The 18,004-nt window shown below is 43.3% G+C and overlaps 1 protein-coding gene across 1 annotated transcript; it reads left to right on the top strand.

Moving 5' to 3' along the window:
- The first annotated feature begins 1,355 nt into the window (after nt 1–1,355).
- LOC122750148 (40S ribosomal protein S26-like) lies at nt 1,356–11,525 on the top strand. The gene is made up of 3 exons (XM_043996816.1): nt 1,356–1,601; nt 6,053–6,152; nt 11,389–11,525. Exons 1-3 carry the CDS (start codon nt 1,356–1,358, stop codon nt 11,523–11,525), a joined length of 483 nt encoding a protein of 160 aa, XP_043852751.1.
- Nucleotides 11,526–18,004: the final 6,479 nt, after the last annotated feature.

Genomic DNA, 18,004 nt, shown 5'->3' with positions numbered 1-18,004 from the left:
CAGTTTTTCACGGCCCCTAGCAACAGTCTTGGCTGGATACTGCTGTACTCTGTTCAGCTAAAGCATCACCATTGCTCTTTCCACTAGGACAAAGACCCTTATCCCAGGAGCCACAGAAACTTCTCTTTGACTGAGGTGTGCCACCTTCAGGCAGGACATGGGTGAGGTCTAGCCTCTCCTGTCTGACTGCTCTTCCTAGTTAAGGATCAGTTCTCTCAGCCTGGGCACTCTTTCTTGGCCCGTAGTGATTACTCAGGATTGAGCCAGTTACACTTCCCAGACTCCTACTGGGGTCTTATATGGATGAGTGGCTAAGGACAAAGGTAGAAATGCAGCCTTGCCTAGAGGCAAGTTCATTGTTTTGTGGAATGTTTATTTGTATCTGAAGCCCTATTCCTTTGCTTCAAGATCTCTCTCTTTTCACTCTTTCCAATCTTTCAGCTTTGCCACAATATGATGGTGCAAACTATTGTAAGGGGTATGAGGTGTTGTTAAGTAGGAAAGGTATGTTCCATTATCTCCAATTTACAGCTGAGAAAAGTGAGGTTTAGAATTGTTTGTTGACTTGCCCAAGGTCACACATTTTTAGCAAGAAGAAATGCAGAAGACAGTGTGACAAAATTAAAAAAAAACAAAACAAAAAAAACCTTTTGGGTTGGAAATCAGGGGACCAGGGTTCAAATACTGACTCTGTCATTTAATACTTAGCTGATTTTGTCCTATTTACTTAGATTCTCTGGGCCTCAGAGAATGGGATTAGATTACTTCTAAAGTCCCTTTCAAGCTCTACATGTCTGACATGTGACTTGAACTAGATCTTAGGGCATCACTTAGTAAGTACTCTTTTCTTTCTTTTCTTTTCTCTTCTTTTTTTTTTTTTTTTTGGTGGGGCAATGAGGGCTAAGTGACTTGCCCAGAGTCACACAGCTAGTAAGTGTCAAATGTCTGAGACAGGATTTGAACTCAGGTCCTCCTGAATCCAAGGCCAGTGCTCTATCCACTGGGCCACCTAGTTACCCCCAGTACTCTTTTCACTATGGAATGTTGACCCCAGTACAAAGATGCTAAAAGTAAGTTGTGGGCACTGCTCCATGAGCTACAATCTCATCTCTTCGTCATTATTTACTGCCGTTTGTTAAAGACACCAATAATTAGGCTCTGTGCAGATGTTTCTTGTGCTATTCTTCCAACAGAAAGGAGAGAAGAAGTGAATGAGGCTCTCTGGTTGGTAAATATAATACAAAAGACATAATTTCCCCAGCACCTTAGGAGGACAAACAACCCCAAGAACACGATCCAGAAGAATGATTTGTTAGAAATATCTCGGGCTTTTTTTTCAGCTTCTGACTTACAAGATGACCAAGAAGAGGAGGAACACCGGGCGCACCAAGAAGGGCCGCGGCCATGTGCAGCCCACCCGCCGCACCAACTGCGCCCTCTGCGTGCCCATGGACAAGGCCACCAAGAAGTTCGTCATCCGCAACATCGTGGAAGCCACGGCCGTCAGAGACATCTCCGAGGCCAGTGTTTTCGACTCTTCTGTGCTGCCCAAACTGTATGTGAAACTGCATTACTGTGTGAGCTGCGCGATCCACAGCAAGGTAGTGAGGAATTGGTCTCGTGAGGCACGAAAGGATTGGATACCCTCACCCCGCTTCTTGGGGTGCTGCCCCAGGCCCCCTCTAAAGCCAATGTAAAGAGCTATCTGCCTATGAAATCCCTGAACTAGTCAAAGGAAAATAAAATGGTTGGTTTGCCTTAAAAAAATATCTCGGAAATGTGGACAGACTAGGAATAGATGCGTTCCTCCGCTGAGAATTGGCTGGTGACATTAGATGATACAAAAAAAGGACCGAGTCTACTTAAGCGGTCACCCACCACTTCTCTGAATTGGCCCCTCAAAGCCTGCAATCATAAAGTTTGAATGAGAGCAGGACAACTTCCTGGCCTCCCATGTTAGCTGATTTCATTTTCCTCTCTGAACACACGCAGCCCCATAATTAGAGAAGTTACCAACTATAAGTATAATCTAAACTCTGCATGTGTGTGTGGGTTCGTGCCTGTGTCTGTGTGTACGTGTGTGCGCATGTGCAAAGGGTCTTCAGCTTTGAGTCTGTTTCAATAAAATTGCCATTCTGCATTGATTAGAATGTGTAAAGAGGAAGTATGTTTATACCACAATCTACTCTAAACTCGTGTTGGCAGCAACACTCTCTGCTAATAAATGTCAATATAAGAACTTTACTGAAGGCCTGAACAAAATCACTCAAAGTCAGAAAACTAACTCTAAAAGCCTGGGTGTTTGCCAAAGTTTGCTGAAACCTGTTTAGAGGCATGGAAGGGGCCTCAAGCCCTTTCTCTCCTCCCCTAATCTCTTTCCTCAGCTCTGGGCCCACATCAGCAGTTGCCTAATGGACAATCCAAACTGAATGGCTTGTAGGCACCTCAAACTCAGCTTATCCAAAGGTTTGTTTGTTTGTTTTTAATTTTATTGTATTCAACTTTTTCTTTTTTTCTTTTTTTGCCCATCAACTTTTTCTGATACTTTTTGTCATATGAAATTAATTTATATCCTTTAAGCATTTGTGATGGGTGAGGTACACAACTCCCTTTGACCTGTACTTTCTTAACGCATGGGAAAGATACCAAGTACCCATTTATTGCCCTTCTTGATTCCTTGTTCAGAGGAAACAAAAGGGCAAGAGTAGGATTCTGTGAAGCTGCATTGCTACAGCCCTCTCTTTTTTTGGTGGGGCAATGAGAGTTAAGTGACTTGCCCAGGGTCACACAGCTAGTAAGTGTCAAGTGTCACATTTGAACTCAGGTCCTCCTGAATTCAAGGCCGGTGCTTTATCCACTGTGCCACCTAGCTACCCCTGTCCAGCTCTCTTAAATCAAGAAGTTGTTAAATGGCAATTAAGGAATGGAGGGTGATTGTTATTCAAGAAGAACATAAGAAACATGGTACTACTGATTAGGACTCAGACTGACCAACCGAATTTTTTCTATTAAGCCCAAGGTTAAGCTGTATGAATAGCCATGAATACCCTCTCTAACATGATTTTTGGAAGATTAGGTATCTATCCCCAAACATCTTAGTTTCTCCTCACCGCTGGTAAAAGGTTTGTCCTGAATTAATTTGTCTAAACAGCCTCTCCCTCTAAATAGCTGCTTCTTTCCTGAACCTCTATTTTAAGGAAGGCTCAACCCAGACCGACCTTGTCCTCATTTTGCTCCAGGATGTATTCTTGACTCTGCTTTCTCTATCATGTCACAGAAACTCTTTGCCCCTGAAGATCACATCACCCCTGGACCTTTCCCACTAAAAGTACCCTCCCCTCCACCACTTCTTCTTCCTGGCTGGTTCCTTCAAGATCCCCAATTTTAAGGAGGATACCCAAGCCAGCCATGTCTTTATTTCTGTCTTCTCTTTCTGGACTTCCTCTACCATGCTCTATGGGCACCCTACGTCTTCCACATCCCTACCTTTTGGATTTCCTTTTATGTGTTATCTTCCTTCTTTGAAATGTAAGCTTTTTGAGGGCAGGGACTGTCTTTCTGCTGGTATTTGTATTCAAGCACTTAATGAAATGTCAGCACTAGCAAGTTAGCATTTGTGGAATAAGCTATCCTCTCTGAGTGAAGAAGGGAAAGAGCAATAATAATCTTTTGCCCTTGATAATCCCCCCTAGTGACCTGAATCTTGGGAATTTGCCCAATATGTCTTATAGAAATCATATGTACCTATTGTCATCTCCCAAACCACAGTGTCCTCTATTTTGCTCTCCCCCAAATTACGCTGGCATTGCTCTTGAATTTGATCTATGAGGTCATGGGCAGCTTAGGTGGTAGAGCAGACAGAGTCCCAGGCCTGAAGTCAGGAAGACTCATCTTCCTGAGTGCAAATCTAGCCTCAGACACTTACCAGCTATGTGATCCTGGACAAGTCACTTAACCCTGTTTGCCTCAGTTTCCTCCTCATCTGTAAAATGAGCTGGAAAAGGAAATGGCAAACAGCCCTAGGATCTTTACCAAGAAAACCCCAAATGGGGTCATGAAGAGTCAGGAACATCTAAACAATAACAAATCCAACATATGGCCCTGAGATGGTCAGTATGGCAGACCTGGGCTCCTCCCCCAAATCTGGTTGCCCTTTTCCTTTTGAGAGTTATTTAAGACTCCTTTTTTCCTTTATAGGTCCTTTATTTTTCATCTGTGTATTTATAATTCCCAAAATGACTCAATGGCTCAAAAGCATTCTTAAAACAATATTGCTGTTATTGTATATGATGTTCTCTTGGTTCTGTTCACTTTGTTCTTCACCATTTTGCATGTCATTCCATGCTTTTCTAAGATTATTGAGCTCATCATTTCTTATAGCACAGAAGTATTCCATAATAACCATACACCAGCCATTTCCCAATTGATGGAGATCCCTGGGAATTCCCAGTTCTTTGCCACCACAGAGAGAGCTACCATCAACATCCCATTCACATTCAAAGTTATAATTACTATTTGTGAATTCCCCCCATCTTATTTTTACTCACTATTTTCTTTCTAAGTTTTTTTTTACCTTATCCGTGTTACCTTATCTTCTACCCTGACTCTTCCACTCCCCATTCTACCCTTCCTTCCCAAACCCAATATACACAACCCTCCAAAATTCCTTCCCCAACCCTATTTTTTGATCAATGATTTAACTTTCCCTTGACCTAGACTGCATATACCAGGGCAAAGTGAAATGGGTAGTTCAGTTGATTAGCTGAAAATTCAGTCCCAAACTAAACTCAGAACACCAGTCTTCTAAGGTCCTATACAGCTTTAAACCTTTGATCAAATGAGCCTACTTCTGATCCCTACTCTTTCCACATCCACCCACAAAACCTTAGTTATTAAAGGCAAAGACATTATTAAACTGGACTGACCAAGATCATGCAGTATATCTATGGAAATGAAAGCCATCAAATAATTGTTCTATCCTCCTAGTTATTTTAACATGAGTTTAGAGTGACTTTGTCCCTTTGTTTCTTACAACAAGGGACATGTAAATTAAAACACAGAAAGAGCACAATTAAACACTCCTACCCTACAGTATCTTCTAGGGGGAACTAGAGGCAGAGGATTTTCTATGAAGGGCCCTCCTCTCTAGAATTCCATTCTCTTCATTCCCCTTAAAGCCCTGGTTAGCTGACCTTCAGGGCATGATGAAAGATGGATCTTTTCAGTTTATTTTCCCCAGATAGTTGGGGGAATGTTATTCTGGGCTAATGTTCAGTTGGTTTGTGTTTTCTGTTGCTATAATGGTGTTTTGCTATGGTTGGATTACCATATTTTGGAAAATTTTATAAACTTTTGCCCATGTACCCAGGGGTGACTACTAAAACCATGGGTGCATTTTTATAAATCACAAAAATAAATAAATGTAGAAAAGCACAGTTAGTAAAACCAACAAAGCTAACTCAGCTTTAAAAAAATCTGGAAAGTTTGATTCAAATCCAGAATGAATTTTATGCATGGAGATAAATCCATAGAACTAATTCTACACATTTTAATTGGGCCAAAAAACCATAAGGAGAGAAATAAGATGTACCTGTATATGATATATGATGCATGCACGTCCTAGATTATGTATTTTGCCTGGCCAAAATAGCCAAGTGTAGAGAGGCACGAAGAAAACATATAGAAAAATACAAATTGTGTTCAATTAATATTTAACAAGTAAATTTGTGTGTGGTGTAGCCAAAAAGTAATGAGGCTGATTTTCACATGTGGCCTATGAAAAGCAGTCTCGTTATTTTATGGTCACATGTACATACTGTGCTTTGCTAGAGCCAAGAGTAACATCATTTGTTATTCTCAGCTGCTTTCTTGTCTAATTCACTGGATTTTTCCCCTCCCTATCCTTTAGCATTCACCCATTTTAGATATGTCTAAGTGCCTACAGATACTGGAAGTCAAGGGTAGGGCCTGCCCCAACAAGTCAGAAACTAGCATCACTGCATCCACTCCAAAACAACTGGGTCGGGACACCTGCAGCCCCCTGTAATTCCAGTTCCTGAAATTTGACTTCACGGTATCATCGGATTCTGAAGCACACAACTCTTTCAGCTTTGGGGGTACCAAGAAGTCATCCTATAAAATTTCAGTCTCACGTAGGTGGATTTCCAAAAGGAAAACATTTACTGCAAAGTATCATGTGTGCTGAGCATATGGGTATTTAATAAATGATGAATGAATGTAGGCATGGGAAAATGTGCACTTATCTTTCATTAATTTCATTAATGCAAAAAAACTGCAGCTTATGTGGGTTGTTTGGGCGACTGATGTGAATATTGCCATGAACTTCATGCTTTATAAAAATCAACTTTTCCCTAAATACAGCTTGGACAGAACATAAAGAAATAATTTTTTAAACAAATTAAATTAGTTTATTTTTCATGTTCTAGATTAGGGTGGACAATGAATTTGGGCTTCAGTCAAGTTTTGGAGTGATGCAAGGAAGGGAGTAGCCAAGACAGAGCAGAGTGGCTCAGTGCCAACATCAGGAATGGCATCATACCGGCCCACAACACCAGCCCCACCCCCCATCAATCCTGGTTCTTGGCCAAACCTCAATTACCCTGGCAATGGGGCCAGGAGCTGGGCAAAACAGGATAATGCATGCTTTTTTGATGATGATTGACTCTAGGCAGAATACAAATAAGACTGTTTCAGCCCAATTAGACTTAAAACAACATTTTTAAATGGCAGGCCAGACTGGCAATGGAAGCCTGCTTCATTTATTTAAAGGGGGGACCTTTACACTCTACAAGAGGTCAGAGATCAATTCTGCTGTGGACTTTAGACATGATAAGACAATCATCCTTGGTGGAACATTCTGTCCTGTGTGTTTTGCAAATCAGACAAGAATAGAAAGAAAACAGGGGTTGCAATTCAGTGGTATTTTTTAATTGTCCCTGGTGTACATGGGAAACCAAATCAAAGGTGGGGGGAGGGTGTTTTTTTAGAAAATGAAAGAGCAAGATTTCTTTCAAACAGGTAAAAGAAATGGTCCACAAATTCGTTCAAAGCTGGAGCTGTCGTTGCTCTCCCATTATAGTTTATTCCTTCAAATCAAGTAGTCCTAAGTACTTTCTGTAAATTACTCTCAGACAATTAAACCCTTTAGATTAATCCAGTGATGGTAGTAGTCCTGTTGTGAAGTTTAGTTTCTATTCTGAAACATCTGCTTAGTTCCTCAGAGGAAAAGAATCACATGGGGTTGTTAGGTTGTTGTTGTTTTTTTCTGGCTGATAATCTAGTTAATTTGTTTTTCCAGTATTTAAGTCACTCATCATCTTGAAGCAAATAGCAGGATAAATAGCAGTAAATGGAATACTTCAACTCACCATGGGTAGGGGATGATTTTGACAATTTTACAGAATTTCAGAGTTGATCAAGACCTTGAAGGCAATCTAGTCCAACCCATATCTGAACAACAATTCCCTTTGCAACAAACCTGGAAGGTGGGCATCAAGTTCTCTACAAAAGGGGCTACTCATTACCTCCAGTGGAAGCACATTCTAATTTTGGACAGCTTCAATTATTAGTAAGCTTTTCCTTATAGCCAATCTAGACTTTCAAGCTGAAAGGGATCTTTAAACCCAGTGCCATCATTTTATAGATAAGAAAATGGAGGAACAGAGTGGTGACTCACCCAGGATCTCATAGATAGTGATTGGCTTCTAGGACCAAAACCAGAACCCAAGTTTTCTTACTCACAGTCCAGTATTCAAGGTTCTCTGTGCCCAACAAAGCTCCAGGGATTGAAAAGTTTTTAAAGTCCCAGAACAGGATTACAGATCAAGAACTGAAAAGAACCTCAGGTGTCATGCAGTCCATTTCTTTCATTTTACAGACAAGGAAACTTATGCCCAGGGTGGTTGTCATTTGCTTGAGATCACTCAGATTGTGTTAGAAATGGAATTCAAACCCAGGTCCTTTAACTCTATAGACACTATTTTTTTTCCACTGGACAAAAAGAAGTAAGACTAGGTACAAAAGACTGATTGGCTTTATCCCTGGAACTAATTCTAATTCTTTGATCCTCTCTAATCAAGAATTCTAGGTCTTGCCTCTTTTTTTCCCCTGGAACCTGGAATTCCTCCTTTGGGAGAGAGGTAGGCTAAGAAAGTAAGGGGAGAAGTTGTCCTATAATTAATTAGTCTAGCTACCTATTGCCTTACTCTAAAAAAAAGTTTTTAGTGACACTTAATTAGGAGGCAGAGAATTGTGATGAAACTAGCCCAGTCGGAAGGCTATAATCTACTCCTACCTTTGTCACTTATTAATCATATCCAGAAAACAAGCATTTATTAAGAACCTACTATGTACCAGCCCACTGTGCTAAGTACCAAGAACACAAAGAAGTGCAAAAATAACAACAAAAAGCCCCCAAACCAAAGTCTCTCCTTCCAAGGAATTCAGTCTAAAAAGACAGAAGACAGCAAACAAGTATGTACTAACAAGATGCATACAGGATAAATTGGAGATAATCAACAGAGGGAAAACACTAGCAACTAAGGGGGAAAGGGGGCAACTTTGGATAAATTACATTATCTCTGTGGGCCCGTCAACTTCTGTCCCTGTAAAATGATGGGGGCCAGATTAGATCATCTTTAAGGTTTCTTCTCACTTGAAAATCTGATACAAGATTTTACTTACTGCCATAACATGGAGAGTAGAAAAGAATGACAAGACATGTTATAAGCCCTGGATGAACTTCAAATCTAGTTGTAAAGACAAAAATAACATGGGAAACAATTAAAGAACAACTTACTGCAATAGTATGACTGTCAGCTCCTGCTGGACCCAAAGGAAAATACTATATAGCACAGTGCCCCGAACATCTATTAATCGTTAAGTGCAAAGGAGTTTAGAGAAAAAGATGAGAGTGGGACTGTTGTCTTGGAGTAAGACTTCATGCAAGAATTGTGACTTGAGGAAGTCTTTGAAGGATGAGAACTGGAGGTGAGATTGACCACCAGGGAGCTGGCTGTGATGGTACAAACCTGTAATCCCTGCTACTGGGGAAGCTGAAATTGTTGGATCAATTGGGCAGTAAAGTTTTGAGCTGCACTGGGGTAAAATTGCCCTATCTGGCACCAATATGGTAAGCTCCAAGGGTAGGGAATGGGGGGGCGGTTAAAGTGGGGTGAACTAGCCCAACTCAGAAACAGAGCATATGAAAGCTTCCCAGGGAATCAGGAGTGGAACTGAAATGAAAGACACACAGACACAGAGACTCAGAGAGAATTCCTCTTTTGCCTATTGGAGTAAAAGATATGAATTAGAAAGTATTGGTAAATTAGATTGTATAGATCAGATCTTCTTAAACTTTTTCTACTCGAGAACCCTTTTCACGGGAGAAATTTTTACTCGACCCCAGTTATATTGGTATACAAAATAGGTATTCTGTTGATTGTTACCAAATTTTTCGTGACCCCCACATTCAGTTACTCCACCCCAATATAAGGTTGAGACCTACAGTTTAAGAAGCTAGGGTTTAGATACACAGATCCAATTTAGGAAGGGCCTTAAAATCAAAGTCCACATTGAAAGCCATTGAAGGTTCTTGAGTAGGGGAGTGGAGTGAATAAAATATTTTAGGAAGATCTGTGGTAGTATACAAGCAAGTGGTGTACACAGTAGACCAGCTAGAAGGCAAATGCAGAAATCTAGGCCTGAGTGATGAGGACATGGAGTAGGTCAGGGCCATAAGAAGTTGGCCACTGGGGGGTGGGGGAGGGGCAGCTAGGTGGCAAAAGCACCGGTTCTGGATTCAGGAGGACCTGAGTTCAAATTTGACCTCAGACACTTGACACTTACTAGCTATGTGACCCCACACAGTCACTTAACCCTCATTGCCCCCCCCAAAAGAAGTTGGTCACTGGAAAGCTGTTAATGAATAAACAAATAACATACTTTGTATTTTGTGAAGGTGTTTGAAATGGTGAATCTTGAAGGCTACATTTCTGTGAAGTTCAAACTAATTATGTTCCACTTCTTCGCACTAAAATGGAACTTTCTTCTCAGGCAGAAGCAGATCCCAACCTTTATCCAGTAATCAAAGATGATCTCCTCTATTTGCTAAGAATAAAATGTGATTCCTTCAACATGGTAGAGAAGTCCTTTTTGTTATATCCTGCAGAAATTTCGGGCCAAATTCAAGCCCTAGAGAAGAAGAATTTGAGGTATTAGTTCAATTCAATTCAAGAAACATTTATTAGCCATTTACCATATGCAATGCACTGTTCAGAGACTTAAATCATTACATTTGAATGTCTGTATTTGGCAGGATCCTCAGATAATGTTAACTCCCTTTGACATAGAGCTTTAAGGTACTTTATTGATAGATATTATGTCATTTAAGCCTCACTACAACCCTGTGGGGAATTCCGATGAGGAAATTGAGGCTTAGGGAAATAAAGTGATTTACTTAATCCTATATCTATTAAGTGTTCGGGAGAGGATTTGAGTCCTGTTCTTTCTAACACAGAGTCGGGCCTTCTTCCCACTAAAGCCAATTATGCTATTTTCCATTCGATGGATACAGCTTTGGTCACCGTTGGTAGTTTGCATAGTCTTCTATGTTTCTCCTCCACCTCCTATCCTTAACAAAGCATGAGAATAAAGCTGAGGTGGTTGAGTTCACAAGGAAAATGTCCTTGCATCGAGGCAGCACACAAAAAACAGTCTCGGGTTTCATCTGATACAATTCTCCCAGTCCCCTTCTCCCCTTCCCCATCCTGTATTCTCTAAATCCCTGAGGCAGCTCCAGCCTTCTGCCAAAAAGAGCCCTAGGCCATCAGCCAACAGCCCCCTAAGGGTCCGGCTCACACCCTGCCCTGGGAAAACTGGGGAGCCGCACTTAATCCCCAAGGGCCGTGAACCGAAGGCTTTTGACCACCGGAGTCGAATAACACCCGAATAATCAGGATTTGCACACATGCCAGAGGCTGATTGAGGCCTTTCAGCCAGGGCAGCCCAAGTGATTTCAGAGCAATTTCTCTAATTACTCAAACCTCCCTCACCTCCCTGGGTCCCCACCCCCTCCCTGTTCGTGTGCAGCCCACCGCGAGCAAAGGGCCCGGAGTTCGATGCTTCTCACCACTGCGTCCAGATCTTGGCAGGCTCCCCAACTGAGAGGCAAACACAGTGGACCAGCAAACAACGCGCTCTAATGCTGTCATTTCACACTCCATTGACTGGATTACTTTCCCCTTCTCTCCTTTTCTTCTCTTTCCCCTTTCAGCACCGCGGGGCCAGGCCAGCAGACACTACAGTGGGTGATGAGGGTGATTATCATTTTTCTGCTGCGTCCCAACCCTTGACATTTCCATTCCGCAGTGACTCCGACAAGAAACAAATCGCCCTACCTGCGGCCCACATATGAGCACCAGATGGCCCCCTGTGCCCGAACCGCTCCCCACCTCCGCTTGCAAGCGAGTGACCTCACACATACATCTTCAAAAGTCGCTATCTGACCGCAAAGAATGTCTGCTCAACGCAACATCTGTGCGTGTCTTTGCCTAAAATCCCTGTTGTTTTACAAAATAGATGGCTTGTCACCCTGAAGTCTACAGTCTCTTAATGATGTGCAGGGAAGAGAAATGCAAATTCGAAGCCTGTGGGGGGTGGAAAGAAGCGGGGGTGGGGTGGGGTGGGGTGGGAGGAGGAAGCCTGCTTAGAAACTGCTTAATTTCAGCGGAGATTTCCTCTGACCCTAAAACATGCCCTAGGTCTCACACCATAGCCAACTAACAAGTCCTAGTTAATGCTTCGACCGCCACCCCTAACCTCATCCCCGCCCTCCGTAGGAGGGTCGGAAGGGACGATATCACTAGAAACCAACTGGTTTTCAAATAATTATGATAAACTGGAGATCTTAATTTCCCTTATGAAATCGGCTGTAATGACTATGTAAATGTCATAGACATCATGGAGGGTTATTCACAGTACAAAGCCTGTCGAATCCGTAGCGTTAGTTCAAGGGAAAACTTCGGTGTCATATCAAAATTGCCATACATGTAAACCAATTTCCCCGACAGAATGGTAAACACAGACTTGTTTGAACGGCAAGATGAAAAAACAGATGGGCTATCGGCAAGCATTTCTCCCAACTACAACAGACTTCTAGGCCAATTACACATGGTTAGTTCTGAATGACAGAGGAAATAGTTTTCTTTGCTGCTAAATGTCACAAAATTCACCTTGAGGCATAAACGGGGACCAGTTTGTTTTGGTGAAACTTGCTAAAATTAATCAGTTCACGGACGCTTGTAAGAAACAGAAACCCCCCAGTGCAAGATTTTAAAAAATAAAATAAAATAAAACCAGAACCGTTGGATTTGGGGGGGCTAGAGAATCTGCAGGACTAAAATGCGGGGCCTGCTTTAGTTGGTCCAAAAAAACACAGGCAGAAGCGATATGTTTGCAAAAGAACAGAGGGAAAAAAATCTGGCCTTCTAGGGAGCCTGAGGAATTGGTTTGGTTTTCCTTATAACACTAGCTCACATTTGATATAACGCTTTAAAGTATGACTGGCACTTTATAAATTTGATCCACACAACGACTGTGTGAAGTGGGTGTTATTATTACTACCACCACCTACAAACACCACTACCACACACCCCGCCCCTCCCCCTTTAAAAAGATAAGGAAAATGAGACTGTGATAAAGTTGAAGTGACTGATCCAGGGTTATACAACTAGAGATGGTCTGAGAGATATTCGAACCCAGAGCTTCCTGATTCTAACTGCCCTTTCACCGCACTATAGACTACGACAGGATGGCTTCGATTTTAATATTTAAATTAAAAGAAGAAGTCTCCTCAAATGTCTCTTTCCCCTGATTTCCGGACCCCCTTCATCCATGAGAATTCAGTTCTCCAAGAGTTCTTGTTTCAGGGGCTCTCAGGAGACCCACAAAGTCGTCCTGGGTGTCTGCACCTGAGCCCAGCACCCGGAGCAGTTTGCAAAAATATTAGGGTTCTGGAAGCGGCGGCTGCCGGTGCCGGGGAAGAGGTGGGGGTGATAAATATCTCAGAGACCCGGCTCCCAGCTGGCCACAGTCTTTAACGCAGCGCGGACCCGGCTGCAACGCGCACACTGCGGACACAGCCTCGGAAGAGAAAACCCTTCAACCACCTCCTCTCTGCCTTCCCAGCCCCGACTCTGAGAGGCGCCTGCAAACTAGCTTCCCAAAGTCCCGCCGCGGTGTCAGTGGTGACCATTGGGGAGAAAAGAAAACAGTGTAGAGGGACAGCTCATCCATCCTGGACGACGAGGTCATGACTGCACCACGTGTATAAATAGAGAGCGAGGGGTTGTCGGCCGGGGCACCGAGGGAGTCCCTGGACAAGAGTGGATCCGGGCAGGTCGGAAAGGTTTTCTGGCCGGGTGAGGAAAGGAGGGAGTTCGGACCACCCATCCCCCAGTGGAATTTCTGAAGCAGTTGAGAGAGCACCATCTACAGCAAGCAAAGAAGCCCCACCAGCAGGACGCGGGGCAAAGCGACAGGGGCCAATTGTTCTGTCTGACCAGGCCACGCGTGTGTGTTGGAGGGATTCGTGGATTCGTGTATTTGATGCTCTCTAAAGCTCTTGGCTTGTTCTCTCCAAGCTTGGGGGTTGGGGAGTGGAGACGGGGGTGCGGAAGGTGGACAACAGTTGTCTCAGGGAGTGTCGCGTGTGCACCATGTACAAAGAGAGCAAACTTCATTAAAAAAAAAAAAGATTCTCGTTGAGGCCGATGCTGTTGGGGGTGGATCGCTGGGGAGTTGTTGGATTCTTTTTTTGGGGGGGGGGCTGGGCAATGGGGGTTAAGTGACTTGCCCAGGGTCACACAGCTAGTAAGTGTCAAGTGTCTGAGGCTGGATTTGAACTCAGGTTCTCCTGAATCCAGGGCGGGTGCTTTATCCACTGCGCCACCTAGCTACCCCGAGTCGTTGGATTCTAAAGCAATTGGCCCGCTCAAGCCAATCCAACAAACATTTATTAAACGCCCAATATGTGTGAGGCCTCGAGTTAGGCGCCAGAGATACAAAGACAAAACGAAAAGCAGCTCCTGCCCTTGTAGAGCTTATAGTCTAATGGAGTGAAATTGATTAAGGGAAGGCTGGAGGAGGGGAAAAGTCTTCCCCGTCCTCTCCCTTGCTTTCCTAAGCTGGAGGTGGGGAAGCAGCTAGTGAGTCTGTGTGCTAGCAAAGCTCCCTGGGCCCGGCAGAAAGTTCTCCCGTGGTGCCAATCACGCGGGCACGACCGGGGGCTTGGGGCGACAGGCGGCGGCGGAAGGAGAGATTCGCGCTGTGGCAGGAGGGAGCAGGAGGTGGCGGGAGCTAGCAGGAGCTAGCAGGAGGTAGCGAAGTGCCTGTGGTCCCGGCTCCTCGCAGGGACTCTCTGGGGCTGCAGGAAGCTTTGCAGGCTGTGGGGATCTGAGGCTCGGGAGCCGTGTGCAGGGTTCAACCATGTTTCGGTTGCCCTCTGACCTGACCCCGCTGTTCACAATAGCCTTCTGGGTGCGCTAAAATGACCAAGCCTTGCCAGTCGCTGCCAAATTAATGAGCCCACGTCAGGTTGGGTTTACAACTCCGCTGGCGAGCAACCGAGTGGAAAATGACCCCAGGGGCCGCTCCAGAGACTCACGCACATGTTCAGAGGACTGTCCTTCCCCCGCCCCCTACCCCCTTTGCCTCCCTGTTCAGGCCCTGAACTCATTCTCCCATCCTCCATCCTCCCGGGCTCAGGCCGACCGAGTCCATCATCTACCAGGGGCCACCGGAGACAAACTCCGTCGGGCACCTAGACCAGATTGCAAGTGGGCCGGGGGGCGGGGGTAGAGGAAGGCGTGAAGACAAACGTTTTGCTCCACTGCCCTTGGGGTGCCCAGGTTTAGCCCTTAGACTCAGAAGGCTATATCCTTGGGCTCGAAGGCTCCCTCCATTGGCTTCTGATGACCTAACTCCGGCTCCCTATACCTCCTGTTCTATTTGAGTAAGTTTGGAACTCAGTTCAGTTGCACAAAATGGTAGTTTGTGCATACTGCGTGCTGGGCTTTGAGGTGGAGAATAGAACTAGATATAGGACCACAGACTCTGCCTTCATCGGAGATGGTAGGGCGTCCCTATGTGTGCACCCGAACAACAAAAGTAGGCAAGATGTGTTAACTAAATTCAAAAGGCAGGAACAAACTTCTGAGATATAATGTGTGAAATTTTAGAAATCCTCCACAAGATGAGAGGACATAACTGGACATCACACAAAACGCCTTGGTTTGAGAAAGGTGTCTTCCAATTTTTTAAGTCTCCCCCTTCTTCCCCCCCCCCATTCCATTCAAGTCTATTTTCTGTGCAGGGTAGTAGGATCTCTTGCCTTCACAGTCATATACGCTGCATTCTTGAGCTACTTCTATGCTCCAGAGTAAGCTTTGTGGAAGCAGGTTTTGTGCCGCGTTTATATTAATAAGAAGAATAATTTTTATTATTTTCAAGTCCAGTGCCTAGCACAATGCTTAGTTCATTGCTGATGCTTAATCGGTGTTTGTCGAATTGATTCAAACTCTCAACAAACGAGCAAGAGTGGGAAAAGTTTGCTTCTTAGGCACAGTTCAGAGAGCAGCGGCCGGTGGAGTTTCACATTGAAAGTGTACTTTTTCCCGAGGTGACCAATATGGATCCCTCGAGGGCATTTAGGGGCTGGAGGCTTTAAGAAAATAGTTCTCCTTTCCCGTCCGGAGGGTGGCAAGGTCGGGAATGCAGATTCTATGACATGATATTTTAAAGCTGCTGCCGGGTTCCACGATTTGGGAGCCAAAGATAAGTTGATATAGGACCTCGGGTTTGTTTTGAATCAACGTAGATCTGCAGACTTGAATAAAATTAGTGGCTTCTTTGTATTGGAGCCTCTCTGCTTTGTACGTCTGCTTTCCAACGCTGTAGGAGGCCTGCCTCAAGAAAAAAATGTCCTCATTCGTGGTTGATATAACTTAAAGCCTTGATCTATATTATTCCTCCTAGACTTTTAACACATACTATGTATATACACACATATTTTTATATGTAACATATATTTAAAATACAAGCAAAAGCCACCTATTAATTCAATTCTTAAATACTCAGAGACTCGGAAAAGCGCTAGTCTGGTGTCTCTTTTCTTTTGTGGTCTTGTTAGTGTTGAGAACCTTGAAGGCTAAGTATTTACTGAAACGAGGGAGCATCCTGAATCTTTCACCAGAATGAATCAAACCCTCAGGCTTATTTCTTCCCCTTTTCTTTCCCTCAACTTGCTCTAATTGAAGGGATACTCGGTAATACTCTGTAGTTAAGTACCAAGTTGCCCATTCCTCTTCTAGGGCCAGTGGTGGGGTGGCGATGAGAGAGGGTGTGAGGGAAAATGGCCAAGATTAGTCAAGGGAGCTCAGGAAAGCCTCTTACCCAAAAAGTATATTTTCTACACATAATTCCACACATTTGCTTACCTAGTTCCACCAGCCTGGAATATTCTCAATTCAATTAAATCCAATTCACCACACATGATTCACCAAGTCACTATGGTAAGCTATGGAGATACAAGGACTTCCTTCCCTGTCCTCTCCTACTTCTCTTTATCTTGTTCATTTTTGTTGCTCTTTCCCGCGCCCCCCCCCCACATCACCGCTATTTCAAAATATATTCTCCCCAAAGGAATGCCCATCAATTGGGGAATGGCTAAACAAGCTGTGTTATATGATAGTGATGGAATATTATTTTGCTATAAGAAATGACAAAGCAGGATGATTTCAGAAAGGCCTGGAAAGACTTGTATGAACTGATTTATAGTGAAGTGAGCAGAACCAGGAGAACGTTGTGCACAGTGACAGCAATATTGTTTGATGAAGAACTGTGAATGACATAATTATTCTCAGCAATACAGTGATCCAAGACAATCCCAAAAGACTAATGAAGCATACTATCTACCTCTAAAGAACTGGTATTGATTGAACACAGAGTGGAGCATGCTATTTTTCACTTTATTTCTTTCATTTTTTTCTTTGAATTTTCTTGTACAAAATGACCAATGTGGTAATGTTTTACATAATTGCACATATATAACATATATCTACTTACTGCTTCAGGGAGGAGTGAAGGGAGGAAGGGAAAGAGGGGTAAAATTTGGAACTAAAAACTTTAAATTAAAAAGTATGTTAAAAATAAAATAGTTAACTGAAAATATATGTATGTGTATATAAGTATAGATACATACACACACATGTACAAGTACACATATACCTATACCTATGCATATACATACACACACATATTCTCCCTCCCCTACCCAGTGACCCATCTCTTATAACAGAATAAAAAAGAAAAGGAAAAAAGCAGTTTGGTAAAATTAATCAATACACCCACTATATTTGAAGGTATATGCAATACTCCACACCCATAATTTCCCATCTTTGCAGAAAAGCAAGGGGAGGTGCATTTCTTCATTTCTTTTCCAGGGCCACTCTTGGTCATCTGTCCTATTCTTTTTTCAAGGACTGACAACACCAATTCCCTGAGAACTTCCCTAACCAGCCCAAGCTCTCTGTGACCTTTTTGTCCTCTGAATCCTTGAACACTTGTCTGTAGAATCCATTCAGCATTGAGTATATCTTATTCTCCCCCATGCCTCAAACATGAAGCTTTATACTTATCCAGGCTGAATTCTCTGAACATTGGAGCTTTCTCACTAACCATATCTTTCAATCTTGCCTCCATACATAGATTCCCCTTGGAAAATTAGAATTTGACTAGTCTGGTCTACAGACCATATAATATAGAGGTCTGTACAGAAAAGGTAGGGAGGCCCAATTTACCATGAAAGTACTCAAGCTAATGAACATTGAATACAGAATAGGCTTGACTTGACCCAATCAAAAAATACAAAGAATTCACACCTAAACCCATGAAAAATATTTTCTTCTCTTTGGTGAACCTCATGTCT

Source organism: Dromiciops gliroides, chromosome 1 (genome assembly GCF_019393635.1).
Source record: "Dromiciops gliroides isolate mDroGli1 chromosome 1, mDroGli1.pri, whole genome shotgun sequence".
In the NCBI taxonomy this organism is placed as follows: domain Eukaryota; kingdom Metazoa; phylum Chordata; class Mammalia; order Microbiotheria; family Microbiotheriidae; genus Dromiciops; species Dromiciops gliroides.
This window is presented reverse-complemented; position numbering and strand designations above follow the sequence as displayed.

What these genes read in the sequence shown, in the direction of transcription:
- LOC122750148 (XM_043996816.1), top strand. Translation starts at nt 1,356, where the DNA reads ATGACCAAGAAGAGGAGGAACACCGGGCGCACCAAGAAGGGCCGCGGC. An exon ending in GCTGCGCGATCCACAGCAAG is followed by an intron (nt 1,602 to 6,052) that starts GTAGTGAGGAAT and finishes CTGTAATTCCAG; the next exon opens with TTCCTGAAATTTGACTTCAC. An exon ending in CTATAAAATTTCAGTCTCAC is followed by an intron (nt 6,153 to 11,388) that starts GTAGGTGGATTT and finishes TCCATTCCGCAG; the next exon opens with TGACTCCGACAAGAAACAAA.